The sequence below is a fragment of the Callospermophilus lateralis genome, unplaced genomic scaffold (genome assembly GCF_048772815.1).
Source record: "Callospermophilus lateralis isolate mCalLat2 unplaced genomic scaffold, mCalLat2.hap1 Scaffold_101, whole genome shotgun sequence".
In the NCBI taxonomy this organism is placed as follows: domain Eukaryota; kingdom Metazoa; phylum Chordata; class Mammalia; order Rodentia; family Sciuridae; genus Callospermophilus; species Callospermophilus lateralis.
The window spans coordinates 4,072,707-4,087,561 of NW_027510272.1; the positions used below are offsets into that span (position 1 = coordinate 4,072,707).

Consider the following 14,855-nt stretch of genomic DNA (forward strand, 5'->3'; position numbering starts at 1 on the left):
GTGGACTTTAGCTTTTTTCTTTCAGATTTTGAAATGGTATTGTGCATGTACATATTTTTAAATTTAGGTACATTTGGAGAACACAGTTGTGGACACAAAGAAATACAAGAAATGAATGAGTTGTTCTGAAATCTGATTTCAAATACTTGTAATTATTAAACTGATGTCTGTGAATCCTGTCCTATGAAGTATGTGCCATTTCTCCTCTGCTTTTCATGACGGTGAGATCACACAGCAGCCCATGTAACAGACATGAGAAGTACGTTAACATTGAATCAAAGAACTGTACATCTGTTAATATCTAGTGGAAGGTGTCAACCCAGCTGGCTTAGAAAAATCTTTAAATAATATTTCCATTTATTCCATGAATACTTTCTTTCCCTTAGTGCATTAATTAGAAAGACTAGTAAGTATTTTTTGAACATGTGCATACGTGAACACATCCAGCATCCTGATAAAAATTAAGAGTCACCCTTGCTGCTGCTGGACTAGAGATCCCTGGTCAGAGATTCTACTGGCTGACTCCTCCTTGCAAAAAGCTGTACTAGAGAGCCCCAGGGAATTCCTGGAAGCCCCAATTGTTTCCCTTGAGAAACAAGACAGGCAGGGCCTCATTGGTAAACTGGGTTGTATATTATTCTTCTATGAAATGGATAGGAAAGATGGGAACCTTGTTGTTTGGAAGAGATTGAATATTATGTGGGGCCTTCTACAAAACAGTTCCCGTTGGCTTGTTCATGATGGCATATCCTGCCTTTAGGTAATGACTTCCTGGAGAGACCCAGTTTAAGCATAATTATGAAGACTTATGCCCATGGAAGTCATCACCCTAACATGAACAAAAATAATAATAACTTAGAAGCAAGAGCGTCTTCAATGAAGACAGTCACTAGGCATCATTTAGAAACTGAAGGTCACAAGTTTAGGGCACTAGACTCTCAAATAAGGCTCAGCAACGCCCTAAAAACTGCATAAGCATGAAGGAGACTTATCTTCTAAATTGATATTATTATTTATCCTTTATAAAAGGAGTGGAAACGTGGGCTGATATTTAGACAGTCCCCTGTAGACAAGGACTAGACCATTCCAGAGTCCTATCTTGTCTTTTGTGACAATGCCTTACCTTGCCTAATGAGAATTACTTAGAAAATCCTAGACCTCTTGTACCATGATGACAAAAGCCCTTCTAAAAATGGAAATCTACACAATAGAATTACTAATGATATACTAATCCAAATTAATGCTCCTTTTTTTTTAAAAAAAAATAGTCATCTGGATAATATCATAATTTTCTTGTCTAGAACCTTATGTTGTTCCCCATATGCATAAATGCAGACTAGTTCTTTTAACTACCCAAAAGTGTACAAAAAGGAATATATTCATCCCAAATTTACACTTTTGATCACTTAAACTAAATTTTTGAAATAAGTTTGGTTGCAGGGACATTGGTCCAACTGAGGATCTTCCTGTTTATCACCCATCTGGAATTGTATCCACATAACCAATAAGTTATCATATTGATAAAACTGAAGTGGGGTCTGTTGTTTGTTTTTATTTTTTGTGATACTGAGGATTGAACCCAAGGCCTCGCACATGCTAGGCAAATGCTCTACTATGAGCAACATCCCAAGCCCAAGGTGGGGTCTATTTTAATAATATACATCTGGGTACATGTTCTAGAATTGCCAACACTCAGTCATTACTACTTACAATGTGGTCATTAAGTTTACTCTTGGTATTATGAAATACATTCCTCAGGGCACTAGCTGCTTGAATTGCAAAGAGCTTTTGAACTTTAGGCAAAGTTCCTGAAATTTCTACCTTGCTAGACTGGCAGCTCTAATGCACTTCCTGGGGTTTCTTAGAAACACTAAAGTGAGCACAAAACACAAAGAATAAACAGTATTCAACTGTATACTCCCCAAAAGTTCCCAACAAATGCCCTCTTGTCTGCTGTTTCTGTTTAGGTTTTGGAGTGGTCTTTCTCTCATAGTCTTCTGAAAATACCCAGGGAAAATGCTGACAGTCAGTAAAATATGACTCTAGATTATCTTTCTTTTTTCTTTTTTTTGGCACCGGGGATTGAACTCAGGGGCCTTCCACCACTGAGTCATATCCCCAGCCCTATTTTGTGTTTTATTTAGAGACAGGGTCTCACTGAGTTGCTTAGAGGCTCACTTTTGCTAAGGCTGGCTTTGAACTCATGATCCTCTTGCCTCAGTCTCCCTAGCCACTGGGATTATAGGCATGTACCACCATACCTGGTTATATTATCTTTCTGATACATAAGAGAGACATCACCTGACTGCTCCCCTATCTGTCAACAGAGATGACACTCCACTTTTTATGTTATATACAGAAAGGTATGGCTGCCCCCATACACTCATGCACGCCCATCTCTGAGCTCATGTGGAGAGAAGGGCTTTCTATTTAAAACAATTTACACCTACAGACAACAAACACCAAGAAACATGCAAACACCACAGGGAACCTGAAGGTGAAGACTTCATATTTTACACAATGAGGGGACACTGTTACAAAATGTTGATGGGATGGTTTCTGTTACTCATGCTCTAACTTGAGGGTCTTTGCAACAGAAGGGTGCCTGTGAAGGTCTTTGCTTTTTTTTTTTTCATCTTCTTCTTCTCTTTCAGGAGTTACAGGTAGTTCTATGTCAGGCACTATGCAATCTGGTGGCTTTTGGTCCAACATGTATTTTAGTTGTCTTTGCACCTTTTTAATTTCTTTGTGAACTGCCAAGTTCAAATGCTGGAAATCGTGATGTCTCTGGTACCAGGATGTCGGAGAGAAAGTGAATAGCGCCAGCCATGCCTGTAAAGCAAAATGTGGATCTTTTTACAAATAGTCATGAAGGCTGTATCTGCAACAAAGTAACCTTCAATTTTTTCCTCTACTGGGGGCTCTAAGGATATGAGAAAAAGTACTGGGGACTTCAAAGATGATTTCATTAAAAAAAAAAAAAGAGGAAGAAAAGAAAATCCTTATATTAATACCCAGCAAGTATTCTTCACTCTTAAGTTTTTGGTTTTTTTTTTTTTACAACTGGCTCATGAGCTTTCATCTTATGTCTATAATACTACAGAATCACTACCAAAGAGCTACAGATGCTAAGCTGGAGGTGTAGCTCAGTGGCAGAGTGCGTGCCCAGCATGCATGACGCCCTGGGTTCCATCCCTAGCACCATACACACACACACACACACACACACACACACACACACACACACATAAAAGTTACAGATGTTGTCAATTATATTTCAATACATAAAATTTTCCCCTCCCAGAGTTTTTATATTTTAAGTCAAAAAAACAGTTGTACTTTACATCTTCTTTAGGTTTTAAGACAGTAATTTTCAAACAAGCATTATTTGCTTTGGTCAAAATCCCCATTCCAAATCAATGTAATAACTAAACCTCAGGTTTCACACTTCCCTGACAGGAGCTTCTGAAAGTCTCAAGGCCTCTGTCTCCTACTCCAATCAGAACGATAACTTTCCTATAGGATTTGTTTGCTTAAGTTTTCTTTTGCCATAAAAATCACATAAAACCAAACACAAATCTTAAGCATATTTCCTCAAGAGTTTTGACAAATGCATACACTTGTGTAAAACAAACCCTGTCAAGATCTGGAATATTATAACTCCTAAGCAGTCCCCTGTGTCCATCTGTAGTCTGTCCCCGCTACATCCCACAGAAGCAATCACCACAGATGAATTTTGCCCATTTTGGAACTTCACATAAATCACAATACAGCCTTCTGTGTCTGGGTTCTCCATTTTGTTCATGTGTATGTCAGTAGTTGGTTTCTTCCTATTGCTGAGGAGTAGTACATTATAGATTGTTTCCCTGTTTTCCTACTGGAGGACATTTCAGTTGTTTACAGCCTCCCTTACAAGTTTTGCTTCAAGAAAAGGTTCCAGAAGTTTATTTAAAAAATTCAAAAACTAGTAACCTATATAGGAACCTATTAGAAGTAAACAGGAATACTTGACACCTTTGGGAGGACCCTAGAGAAGGCCATGCTGCAATGACCCATTTTCTGTTTTAAAGGGTAGGGTGCCACACTCACTGGATGGAGCACATTAGCAGGAGTATGCTCCATCATGAGGGGTCGTAGGTGTCAGCAACCCCAGCATCCTAGTAGCTCCTCTGCCTGACCTGCCACATAGACATTCAATATAACTATTTCTTGGTCCATCTGACAAGAGCTTCATTAACACCTACCACTATTTGTGTCTGACAGGCACTGGAAAGACCCAAGGCAGGGAGTTAACTTCCCAGACATCAGGGGATTATACATTGAACAATTTTGACTCACTAGGGCTTTGAAGTTGCTATTATAAACTTGAATTTCTAAACCTGAATGACCTCCATTTAGAGTTCAGGTTCTAACTATATTATATCTGATGAAAATATACCACATTTTTATGACATAAGGAAAAGTCTCATTGAGAAATATTCTTTCTATATGATGTGCCTTGCACATGCTAGGCAAGTGCTCTACCACTGAGCCACAAACCCAGCAATCTATGTTGTTTTTGAATATTAAGAAGATCATATTCCCCAAAAGATCTGACAAATATTCTATTTTTGTTCATATTTATATTATGTGATTAAAAGTATCACAAAGGTCAGAATAAAATAACATATATCACTAGAGGTGATTTAGACATCAAATAAAACAATAAAGGAATACTACCAATAGCTTCAACACATAAAAACTTGACATCATAGATAAAATGGACCAATTTCTCAAAAGCAGGAAACTCCTACAACGTACCCAATATGAAACAGAAAAAGGAAACAGCCCTATAACTATTAAAGAAATTGAAATTATTTTAAAATCTTAGAAAAAGAAATTTCCAGACCCAGAAATGTTTACTAGAGAAGTCTACCAAACATTAAAATTTGATTTACACTAATTTTTCCACCAATAAATACAAAGCCTGTCCCAGAAAACAGAAGAGAGGAGAGTTCTCAGGATAGTTCATTAGATCACAATTACGCTGCTACCAAAATAAGATAAAGACAGTGCAAAATAGAAAAACTAGAAATTAACACCCTTCATGAATACAGATGTAAAATTCTTATTATATAAGGCTACCTTCTGGAACCCTTTCTTCTAACAAAAACTTGTCGGGAAGCCTGGGAAAAGCCCAAATGTCCTTCAGTAGAAATCATTTTATTAGTTCTGAAGTTTACTTTGGGATAAGTATAAGATGTGGCTCTAAAGTAATTAAAGATTACTTTATTATGAATTTATCTCAACTGACCTTTTAGTCTTTGTCCTTTGATTTTTGTGGCTTATAAGTTAATACACACATAAATATAAAAAAAGAAGTTAAGTTACATTCTGTTGTGCCCAGAGCAGACTGATAATTTTTGTTGCTTTTACTGATGGCCTGTTATTGCTCATTTCCAGAACGTTCTTCAATATTTGTTTATTTTTTTCCCAATCACTAGTATTCCTAATTACTAATACTTCCAATTAATTATTAATACTTCCTTATATAATTTATATATACATATAATCTACATATATAATATATAATATAAATATATAATTTAAGTTTATATAAAATAAATATATTTATTTTTAACTATTCAAGCTTCCTGTGAGCACATTAATATAAAAATATTACAAATGAAATGCAAGAGGTATCACCCAGATGCTTATCTCTCCTACTGCTCAGTAGCAAGCCTTCCATACTGTATCCATATCACTAGATAATCACTTTCATACTTTGTCTGCATATACTTCACAGATCTACAAATACTTGGATGATATTCACAACAAAAAGAAGGCAACATAAAGACATACTCAATATTATTTTCAGGCATCAATTAATCTGTGTACTGCTATTTTAATTTTGGAATTTTTACTCATGTAAGATCAAATACACTACTGCTAATCCCCAGAGTCAGGGAGATCAATTTCACTCACCTAGATGCTTAAATCTATAGTTTTTTTTTTTTTTTTTCTTTTTCACTCTCCTACCTTCAAACAGGGAATAGGGTCTATCAGGAATGCGGCATCCATGCGCTCCATAATCTAGACACCACTCTGAAAATTAAAAAGAAAACATTTCTTTTTAGGAACAGAATTTTCATTTGGTGAAAGGCAATAAATGAGATACTACAATGAATTCACCAGAACCGACAGTGTTTTGGAGCAAAGGCTCAGGACTGGACAACAGTGCTACTTCCTCTCAGAGGGGTGAGTCCTGGCAAGTTATGTTATACACCTCTCTTCACCTGTTTTTTCATCTGCAAGGTGGTATCTACCTCATCCATTGTCTGTCCTTTCTAGGCATCTGCAGCTGCCCACCCAGTTATCATTTCCAAAGTAACTCCAAACACTTGTTCTGAATTTAAAAACCTGGCTCAGAAGCTGCCTGCAGGACTGGGGATGTGGCTCAAGTGGTAGTGTGCTCGCCTGGCATGCGTGCGGCCCGGGTTCGATTCTCAGCACCACGTACAAACAAAGATGTTGTGTCCGCCGGTAACTAAAAAATAAATATTAAAAAATTCTCTTTCTCTCTTTCTCTCTCTCTCTCCTCTCTCACTCTCTCTTTAAAAAAAAAAAAAAAAAAAAAAAAAAGAAGAAGCTGCCTGCAGAATCAGCTGCTGGCTCCCCCTGGTGATCTCCTGTGGCAGCAGCATCAGCCCTGGCCAGGGCCATTCTCAGTCACACTCTTGTTAAACATAATCTACACTCTCACTTTTCTTATCTCCGCTTCCTCTTCCTCCACTTTCTTATGCACCATTGTTTGACAGTTCCGCCTTGAAAATGCCTCATCCCTTAGCTTTGTCAGTGCTTTCCTTTTGAGATATATTGAGTTCTCAAACCTCTTCAATGGGATTTTTCTATATTATAATAAACTTCCATTTTATTTTCTTAAGGTAACAATTAATATCAAATTTAGCACATTTAATAACACTCGTTCTGTTTTATATTTTCCAAATGTGCTTCCTCTTTTCCCTTGATTGATCAGCATCTACCTGGTTTTCTTAGAAAATAGGAAAACACTCAGGTATTTCCATCCTCTCCACCCTAAAGAAAAAAAAAGATGGCACTAAATTCTGTTCTACATCCTAAACTCTCCATTCTATCATAGACAATGCCTTGTTGTATAACTCAGTATTTTTCTTGCATTAATGTGTGGAAACACAACCTCTGCCTCATCCTTCTGAATGGAACTAAAGCCATCTTTCTAAAAGAGGAGTCTCAAAATGGACCCCCATCTTTCAAATCAGTACTCAATGCCAGCTGATTATTAAAATCACCTGCAGAGGCTTTAAACTATTAGTGACACACTCTCTCACTTAATTGGTCTAGAGTGGGCCCTGTGATGTCAGGTGTTACTGAGGTTGAAAAGTGCTAACAGACTTATTTTCTTTGGCTTCTGCCCACCTGACTTTATCTCTTACTAACCACTCTTCCTATGACATCCCACAACACTGAAGTGCTCAGAGTTTCCAGAATACACAGAGCTATTTTGTGCCTTGGCAGTTTTATACAAGTTATTCTCCCTATCAGGAATGTATTCCACCCCTTAGCCACCTGGCTCCTGGTCCACCTGAGACTTCATCATTGAAGAACCAGCTGTATCTTAATCCTACTAAAGTCTTCAAAGTCCCCATATTTACTTAAACATCTACAATTATAATTATCAAGGCTGATGCAGCCTACAGAACCTAGCTGCTTTATACCTCTGTCTCTCCTGTTCTGGCCTCCCCACTCCAAGCTGCAGCTACCACAAACTTCACACAGTTCCCCTGTGTGCTTCACAACTCCACAGCAGTTTCTTCTCTTTTTAATACCTTACCTCATACCTCTTTGCTGAACTTCTAGCTGTTCTGTAGGTACTAGTCTGGATGTTTTTTCTGAACTCCCACACCCAGTTTGGGCCCTAACCTCTTAATGTGCTTCTACAGTATCCACAATCCTCTGTGTGTGTTTACTCAGAGGCACCAACACGAGGTATATTCTATTTCAGTTAAGAAAATGACTATAATTGTAACAGATGTTCATTGATCAAAAGGTATAAAGAATATATCAACCATAAGGACTCCATCTATCAAGGATCATGGTAAACATTTTCTTCCGACCTTTATTCTATGAGCATATTACTACAGAGTATGAAATGTGTATAATAATGAATATACTAGCAAATATTTATTTGAAAAGGAAGCTTAAAGAACTGTGCTCAAATTCATAAAATTACACAGTTTTATAACAAATAAACACAGTACAAATGGTAATTCTAACCAAGCAGTGTGACTCCAAAACTCCTGTTCTTCAGAGGTCATTTACATGTGTTATTCCTGTCTTATAGACAAGTACACCACATTATAGGGAGGCCAGGGACAAAACTTTGCCAGAAGAAACCAGGGGTTTTCCCTTGTGATCAAAAAAGGAAGCAGATTTGGAAGGTAGAAAGCAAATTAAGTTTTAGTAAACATGTGTAAGGTGGGAAAAACAGGTTAAAAGAAAAAAAAGAACTGTTTGGGAACTTTGTACAAGTTCTGGGGTGTTCAGATGTCCTCACCTTGCAAGCTCGGTAGAGATACTTTTTATCCTTTGTGATGTGGTAAAGAGACAGAAAAGAATAGCCATTCCCAGAGGTCCCATGGCAAATCCCGTATCCCTTTCGGAGCAATCCTCGCTGCCAAATCACATCACTACACTCCATGGCCTCTTTCAGGTATTTCTCCTCCTTAAAAACCTGGGCAGTGAAAAACCAAAACAGTGTTAATAAGATGGTCTCAATGAAGAGTTAGTAAAATCCTTTTCCTTCCTGGTTAGAAAATTACACAATGTTAGGAAAACAGAAATGGCACTAGGGTAAAAACAAACAAACAAAAAACCAATAGCACTAACAGTGCATCATTTCTTACAGTCCCAATCAGCCTATTCTTCTTGACTTCCTCTTTTGTAGTTCGGCATAAGTAATCCTAAAATTAAGCTTAAAAATTAGTTATTAAAGTTTCCAAAAAAATTAGTTATTAAAGTATGAACAGCTGCAGAGACAAACAGGCACAGTGAAGGCAAATGACTGACAGAAGAAGCTGTTTGTTTTTACTCCCCAGACTACCTTATAAATTTTCTTCTCTCTTTTCTTATTTTTCATTTATTGCTTTTCCCTGGTCCTTTTCTCAGAGTCTGTTAATAATTTCAACAGCTTATGAACTCATGCCGTTTAAGTACAAATGAGTTTGGACAATGAAAGACATGAAGGCCATTAGACATGATCTACTTATGGTGGCATACGGGATCCATCTACTAATGACTAATGAGTACTGGCACTAGGCCGAGAAGAGCTCTGAGGCTGTAGGCAGGGAAAGGCACTTCTAATCATGAAGGGAATTAAATGTTTCCAAAATTAGGCTGCCAGAGTCAAAAGCAAGACTCCATTTCTTCACCATGATGGCAACTGAAAGGCAGGTTCTGGGGTCAGACTGTCTGACTCTGAATCCTACTTCTGTCATCTTTCAATTTGGACAAGTCACTTAATCATTATGTCTTAGTTTTCTGTAAAAAGATAACCTTTCCTTATTTTTATTTGTTCTTTTTAGTTACACATGACAGTAGAATCTATTTTGATATACAAACATGGAATATATCTTATTCAAATTAGGATCCTAGTCTTGTGGTTGTACATGATGTGGAGATTCATTGTGGTGTATTCATATATGTACATAGGAAAGTTATGTCAGATTTATTCCATTGTCTTTCCTATTCCTATCCACCTTCCCTTCATTCCCCTTTGTCTAACCCAATGAACTTCTATTGTCTGCCTTCCTTAATGTGGGTTAGTATTCACGTAACAGGAGAACATTTGACCTTTGGTTTAGGGAGACTGGCTTTTTCCACTTAGCATGATAGTCTCCAGATTCATCCATTTACCAGCAAATATCACAAAGTCATTCTTTTTTATGGCTGAGTAATATTCCATTGTGTATGTAAGCCACATTTTCTTTATCCATTCATCTGTAGCTAGGCACCTAGGTTGGTTCCATAGCTTAGCTATTGTGAATTATGCTGCTATAATCATTGATGTGGGTGTGTCAATATAGTACGCTGATTTTAACTCCTTTAGACACATAACAAGGAGTGAAATAACTGGATCAAATGGTGGTTCCGTTCATAGTTTTTCTGAGGAATCTCCACAGTACTTTCCAGAGTAGTTGGCCTAATTTGCAGTTCCACCAACATTTTTTCACTTCAAAGGCTTGTTATGAGAATTAAAAAGAGATAATGTATAAGAAGCTCTTAGAACAGAACCTGGCAAATAGCATGTACTAACTACTTCCTATCTTTAATTAACCATTATTTTTTCTGTTATCCTGCCAGCATGACTACTTTACATTGTTAGCTGCATCTTAAATCCCTTGAGAATTAACTGTAAAATGAAACACCTTAACCTATTTTAAAGAAATACTAGGTCAAAGCTAACAGCTGAAAAGACACTAAGAGGCTATGTCTTGAAATCATGTGTGTGAAGAAACCCTAAACCTCTTTCTAGTGGTTGCTAGGGGCATGTGAAGATTGAAGGAGAAATCAGTTAGGTGTTCTTCACTGTCCTGCTGTATTGGTAGGACTGAGGATGCTACGGAAGGCCCATAATGCTATCTACACTTTTAGTTTCCCTGCCCACATCATATACTCTGATGATTCTCTATGTGAAAAGCAACTTTTAATAATGAGACATTTGAAAAATTAAGTATTAAAGAAAATAAGCTCCCAGATTTAATCACAGATTCATGATCTTTACATTGTAGCAATCATAATTAGACGGGAAAATTCACTGACTTAGCCATATTCTTTTTCCTGATGGTAGATTTCTGAGATGTGTCAGGATAAATGAGACAGCAATGCATAAGAAATCATAAGGAATCTGGAGTCAGGAGACTTAAGAGTCATTCTTCTATATCTACAAATGTTGTGATCTTGGGCAAGTCATGTGACTTCTCTGGCCCTGTTTGCTTATGTTACAAAATTGATTAACTCTGAGATGACTCTAATGTTGCAAACAGAGATAAGAGTTTTAGGTAATGATTAAAAATATCTTAAAGGATGCAAAGGAAATGAAGGTGAAATAAAGACAAGTCTAAGATAAATGAAAATCAATTTGTTGTCACCAAACCTGGACTACAAGAAATGCTAAAGCAAGGTTTCTAGGCAAAAGGAAACACATATCTAAACCTGTATGAAAGTATGCAATATACTAAAAATATATGTGAATAAATACCAAAACTACCTTAATTTCTTTTAAATACTTAGGAAATATTTAAATAAAAAAATATAATTGTTCTCTAATTTAAAATTTATAATTTTAAATTATACTGGTGTTTATAACATTTGTAGGTGTAGTATATATGGCACAGTGTAAAGAAAGGGAGTAAATAGAAGTATAAGATTACCAGTTCTTACATCCTATGTGAAGTGATATATTATTCTACACGGAGTGTGAAATGTTAAGGATATACATGCAATTCCTATAGCAACCACTAAAATTAAAAATGTTCAAATAGATAGTCAACAGAGAAACTAAAATGGAATTCTAAAAAATATTCAGCAAATATATCTTAGCTCCATGAAAAATAAAATGTCAGAGCTAAATCTAACTATATGAATAATTACATTAAACATATATGAACTAAACATTACAAATAAAATGCTGAGATATTTAGACTGGATATAAGTCCATAGGTTGAAAACAAAAATATATATCATGCAAACAGTAGTAATAAAATTCTGGAATGACTATATTAATATTAGGCAAAGCAGACTTAAGACAGAATATTATCAGAGATAAAGGGGATATTTTATATTGATAAAAGAGCCAATTCATTAGGAATACATTAGTATCATAAATTTGTATATGTCTAATAAGAGAGTCTCAAAATACATGAAGCAAAAACTGACAAATTTAAAGATTGTAGCAGTCCTCCTCGCCACAACTGAGAGAAAAAAAAATTGACTAAACATATCTAAAAGGCCATAGAACAGGGGTTATCAAACTATAAGCCCATATGATCTGATTCTGTAAATAAAGTTTACTGGGAACATAGTCATGATCATTCATCTACATATCTATGCCTGCTCTTGTGCTCTACTGACAGCACTGAGTAATTGCACAAGAGATGGTATGGACTCCAAGACTAAAACATGTATTATCCAAGTCTTTACAGAAAGTATGTAGACCCCTGACACAAAATAACTGAATAAAACCTTCAACTATCTAATCTAATTAACATTTGAAGAAAACTATGCCAAGTAACTAAAGAATATACACTCTGATCAAAGTGCCTGATACATCATTCATCAAGACAGACTAAATATTGAGTCATAAAATGAGTCTAAATAAAATTTAAAAGATTTAAATATGTTATCTGACAACCTTGGAATAAAATAATAAAATATCTAGACAAATTTCAACTCTCTGAAAATATATATGTACTTCTAAATAATCCATGGACCAGAAGAGAAATCATAGGTAACTGGAAAATACTTCAAACTAAAAAAAAAAAAAAAAAAAAAAAAAAAAAAAAAAAAAAAAAATTCAGAGACGAAGCTAAAGCACTGCTTAAATGGAAATGGAAATGCTGTATTCAGGGGAAAATAGGAAAGGTATAAAAATCAATGACCTAAGGTTCTATTTTTCAAAAATTTAAAAAAGAAGAGAAAATTAATATCAGGTGGAAGTTTTAAAGGAAATAGAAGAAAAGCAAAATGAGGTAAAAAAAAAAGAGAACCCAAAGAAAATTAATAGAGTTAAACGTTGTTTGTTTGAAAGACTAACAAAACTGATAGGGGAAGTGGGGGGAGAGGGAAAGATAGAGAAAGAGAAAACAAATTATCCATATCAAGAATGAAAGAGAAGCACTACAGACTCTACAGACAGTAAAAAGATAATAAGGGACTTTTAGGAACAACATTGTGCCAGTAAATTTCACAACTTAGGTAAATGAGACGATATATTGAAAAAAATTAAAACTGATACAAAATGAATTCAATTAAAGAAACTGAATTTCTAATAAAAATTATGCCACAAATATATGGAATATGAATTTTATATAAAATATTTCTGAATATAAAAGGAGGAAACCCTTTATAATTGATTATGTAATCAGACATCAAAATCAAACAAAAATGTTAAAGGAAAAGAAAATTATAGACTAACAGAGACATAAAAATCTTTAACAAAATATTAGTAAACTAAATCTGACCATATTAAAAAGGATAAAAATCATGTTCAATTGAAGTTTGCAATAAGAACACATATTGGCTTAACTTTCAAAAAGCAGTCAACATAAACCCACTACAGTAACAAAATAAATGGAGGACAACTATAGAAGCATTTGAATAACTGAAGGGAAAAAAAAAGAGAAAATTCAACATCCATTCATGATAAACAGTAATAAAAGAAAAATCCTCAATCTGATAAATAACATTTAAGAAAAACAGTTAAGTACATTTGATGATGAAATATTTAATTTTTTCTCTATGGCTGGGATCCTTTCTATTTAATATTGTATTATAGATCCTAAGCAATGCAATAAATAAAGGGAAAAAAAGCATAAATGGGAAAGAAAGAAGTAAAACTGTCTATATGTATACACAGATAGTCTTGAGGAATTACAGAAAGCTACTAGAATTACTATGTGAATTTATCAAGCTTACAGAATATAAAGTCAATATACAAAAATCAATTCTATTTCTATACACAAGCAATGAATGGTTAAAAAAATGTAAATAAGTGAAATACTTAGAAATAAGTTTAAAAAATATGTGGAAGACCTGTACATCAAAAAAACTATAAAACACTATAAAATATAAATAAATGGAGAGAGATAAAATATTTGTAGATAGGAAAACTTAGTACTACGAAGATGACACTTCTGTCTAAATTGATCTTTAGATTCAATGCACTCTCACTCAAAATACTAACAGGTTTCTTTCTTAGAAGTTGATAAGCTGACTCTAAAATTTATAGAGGAGTTTAAAAAGAACCTAGAATATTCAAATTGGTTTTGAAAAAGAACAACAAAATTAGAAGTCTTAAGTTACCAGACTCAAAACTTAAAGCTAAAGTAAGCAAAACAGCATTATAATAAGACAGTATCAAAAAGACAAGTCAAAATAACAAAATAAAAATTTAAATAAAAAGAAGTCCATACTTCTTAGGTCATTCCATATTTTTATAAAGGCACCAAATGAATCAAGTGGGAGAAATTGTAACACAGAATATTCAACAAATAATGCAGGAACAATCCTTAAGATCAAAATAAAGCAACTCATTCCTTTCATAATATAATAAACAAAATGTGAAATAGGCCTAAATGTAAAAGTCTAAAACCAAAAAGCTTCCAGAAGAATATTATCTGTATAACTTGAGGGTAGACAAGTTTTTGGACAAGACACACAAAATTAATTACCACAAAAGAGGGATAAAATTTACTGAAATTAAAAACACTATTAATCAACAGATACCAGAAAGAATATTATTACGGTTTGGACATGAGGAGTCCCAAAAAATCTCATGCTAGGCAATGCAGGAATATTCAGAGGTTAAATGATTACATTACAAGAGCTGTAACCTCATCAGTGGATTAATCCATTTGATGAATTAATAATCTGAATTAACTACTGGGTCCTAATTGTAGGCAGGTAGGGCAGGGCTGGAGGAAGTAGGATACTACAGCAGGCCCTTGGGGATTATATCCTTTGGCCTTCTCACAGGCAAGCTCTTACTCCCTTCCCCACACCCCTTTCCTCCCCCACACCCCTTTGTGTTTCCTGACTGCCATGAGTTGAGCTGCTTTCCT

General features: G+C 35.1%; 1 protein-coding gene across 1 annotated transcript in view; it reads right to left on the reverse strand.

The window, feature by feature from the left end:
* Window positions 1-2,562: 2,562 nt before the first annotated feature.
* Window positions 2,563-14,855, reverse strand: part of LOC143639945 (lanC-like protein 2) — a 49,606-nt gene continuing 37,313 nt past the window's right edge. Inside the window, exons 7-8 of the mRNA XM_077107968.1 lie at window positions 8,573-8,749; window positions 2,563-2,832 (exon numbers count right to left, since the gene is read on the reverse strand). Of these exons, the coding sequence (XP_076964083.1) occupies window positions 2,563-2,832; window positions 8,573-8,749 (447 nt within the window). The remainder of the gene's footprint in view (window positions 2,833-8,572; window positions 8,750-14,855) is intronic.